At 42.0% G+C, this 2,060-nt stretch overlaps 1 protein-coding gene across 1 annotated transcript; it reads right to left on the bottom strand.

Moving 5' to 3' along the window:
- Positions 1-1,067: 1,067 nt before the first annotated feature.
- LOC120901127 lies at positions 1,068-1,828 on the bottom strand. The gene has a single exon (XM_040308834.1). The coding sequence runs from the start codon at positions 1,746-1,748 to the stop codon at positions 1,068-1,070; it is 681 nt and encodes a 226-aa protein (XP_040164768.1). The 5' UTR covers positions 1,749-1,828.
- Between the last annotated feature and the right edge of the window lie 232 nt (positions 1,829-2,060).

The raw sequence follows: 2,060 nt of genomic DNA, 5'->3' as shown, positions 1-2,060 counted from the left end.
CCTAGTTGGCCCTATTGGTACTAAACTAACTGTAGCTTAATCAAACTAAGGGGAAATAGAAATGGATGTAACAGAATGGAAATCCATAGTGAAAGGAAAATAAGCAGCGGATAAGAAGAAAATATTTAAAACAGAAAAGAAATTAAGAATAAAAAAAGACATAATTAGAAAAAATAACAAAGAGCCGGAACATAAAATTAGAAATTAAAATCCCGGTAATGTTCATTGAATTAACGCCGACAACTGATTAACGGATGTGTGATTAATTGAAGTACACAATTCTAATGCTGGGTGATGCTGAGAAGCCGCTAATGAAGGAAACACTGACACTAAGACGCGTAGTTGTCATGAGGAGAGTAGTAGAAAATTAGGTCTAATTGAACATTCCGATAATTGAAAATGCCGCTGAGCTGACGCAAGTTATAAAAACGAATAATGTCGAAAAACGCATCAACGGATGTAGGGGAAACTTGAGAACGAAAAAACTGATGTGTCGCGTCGTGTATCCATGAAATATCCGCTCGATTAAGGTCTCCAAAAAGCAGCATACGATCATGTTTTTCCATCTTCGTCACTATACTATCGATCGTCAGTGCATCAAGTGCACTGTGCGTATTTTGATTTTTGGCGAGAGAAGGCGTATGTAGATTGCACCGATGAAGATAAAGCAGGAAGGAAGTATACTCAGAGCCGAATAGAAGCGAGGATGGAATATTCTCATCCAACCAGGTTTCGGCGAGTATGATGATGTTGTAGTGGGACTCGGATAAAGATAACCGCAATTCATTGAGTTTGGTACGCACACCACGAATGTTTTGATAGTAAATATTGAGTGTTGTTGAATGATTGCGTATGCCTGAGAAAGGGAACAATAGTAGACGGGACGATAACAGTCGTTGTAGACGGAAAGGCAGGCATTGCACATACTGCTGCTGCTGTTGATATTCATGTTTTTGAATTAGTTGTAGTAGCTGTTGTTGTAGTTGCTGTTGTTACTATTGTTGTTGTTGGTATTGTTGCTGGCGTTAATGTAAGTATTGTTATAGACGTTGCAGCAAAATGTTCGTCTATGGTGGGTTGTTGGTTTGGCTGCGTAGATTGTAATGCAGTGTCGGGGATGCTGGTGGTGATGAGGACGAAAGATGCGGGGGCGATGAGGTGAGTATTGGTGATTGTGCATCGATTAGTGGCGGCGACTGTGGAGCCGGTGGTTGCTGTTGATGTTGGTGCAATGCGTGGGGTTGGTATGGGAACTGAAACCCCCGTTGCGAACGGTAATCGGTAAATTCACGAAACGCAACTTCAGCTGGCCAAGTATTTTGAGACAGAGCCACATTCTTCAAAGTTGATGGGATGCCGACTTTGAAGGAAACGAATGTTAGTCGGCTCAGATCTGCATCATACTTGGTTAACCGGCGAACATGTATATCGTTTGTATTCAGCTTAGATTGAACCCAATTTGCCATATCGTCGGGAGTCACATCAGGACTGATGTTGGTAAAAAATAGCCAAAAACGAGGTTCAGGATTAGCCACGGTTTTTATCTTAATACCATTATCATCAGTGTTAGTGCCTCGCAGTAGTGGTCTGTTGCGATTTTCGAGTATTTCCCGTTGAATGTGTGAGTGTTGTCCGAGATGAGTGCCTTCGTATAACTGTGTGTGTGTTGACTCTAAGGCACGGATATTAGTCGGGGCAACAACCCTTTTCTCCGTAAAAGGTAACTCTTTCAATAGCTCGACTTTCATAAGTGCCAGGGAATCCGTGATTGTTGATGTTACTTCCTTGATGATAAGTGAAGTTGATGCTTTTACACAATTCTTGCAAAACCATTTCAACTGGGAAAATCTTCGTAAGTCACGTAAGGATTCATTTGAGATGCCAGTGCAGGACGGATGAAAGTGTTGTGCGCAGCCACCATCACATACAAACGGGACACCAGTAGTGAGCTCCAGGCAGATTCGTTGTCAGGACGACGGCTTTAGGTGGTGTTTTCTCCCAGATGCATTGAACTCTTCGAGATTTGTTCGATCGATCACTGGCAGTAATTTTCAGATATT

The sequence above is a fragment of the Anopheles arabiensis genome, chromosome 3, assembly GCF_016920715.1.
Source record: "Anopheles arabiensis isolate DONGOLA chromosome 3, AaraD3, whole genome shotgun sequence".
NCBI lineage: Eukaryota > Metazoa > Arthropoda > Insecta > Diptera > Culicidae > Anopheles > Anopheles arabiensis.
Note: the sequence above shows the minus strand (reverse complement) of the source record. Positions and strands in the feature narration are given on the sequence as shown.

What these genes read in the sequence shown, in the direction of transcription:
- LOC120901127 (XM_040308834.1), bottom strand. Translation starts at nt 1,748, where the DNA reads ATGAAAGTCGAGCTATTGAAAGAGTTACCTTTTACGGAGAAAAGGGTT.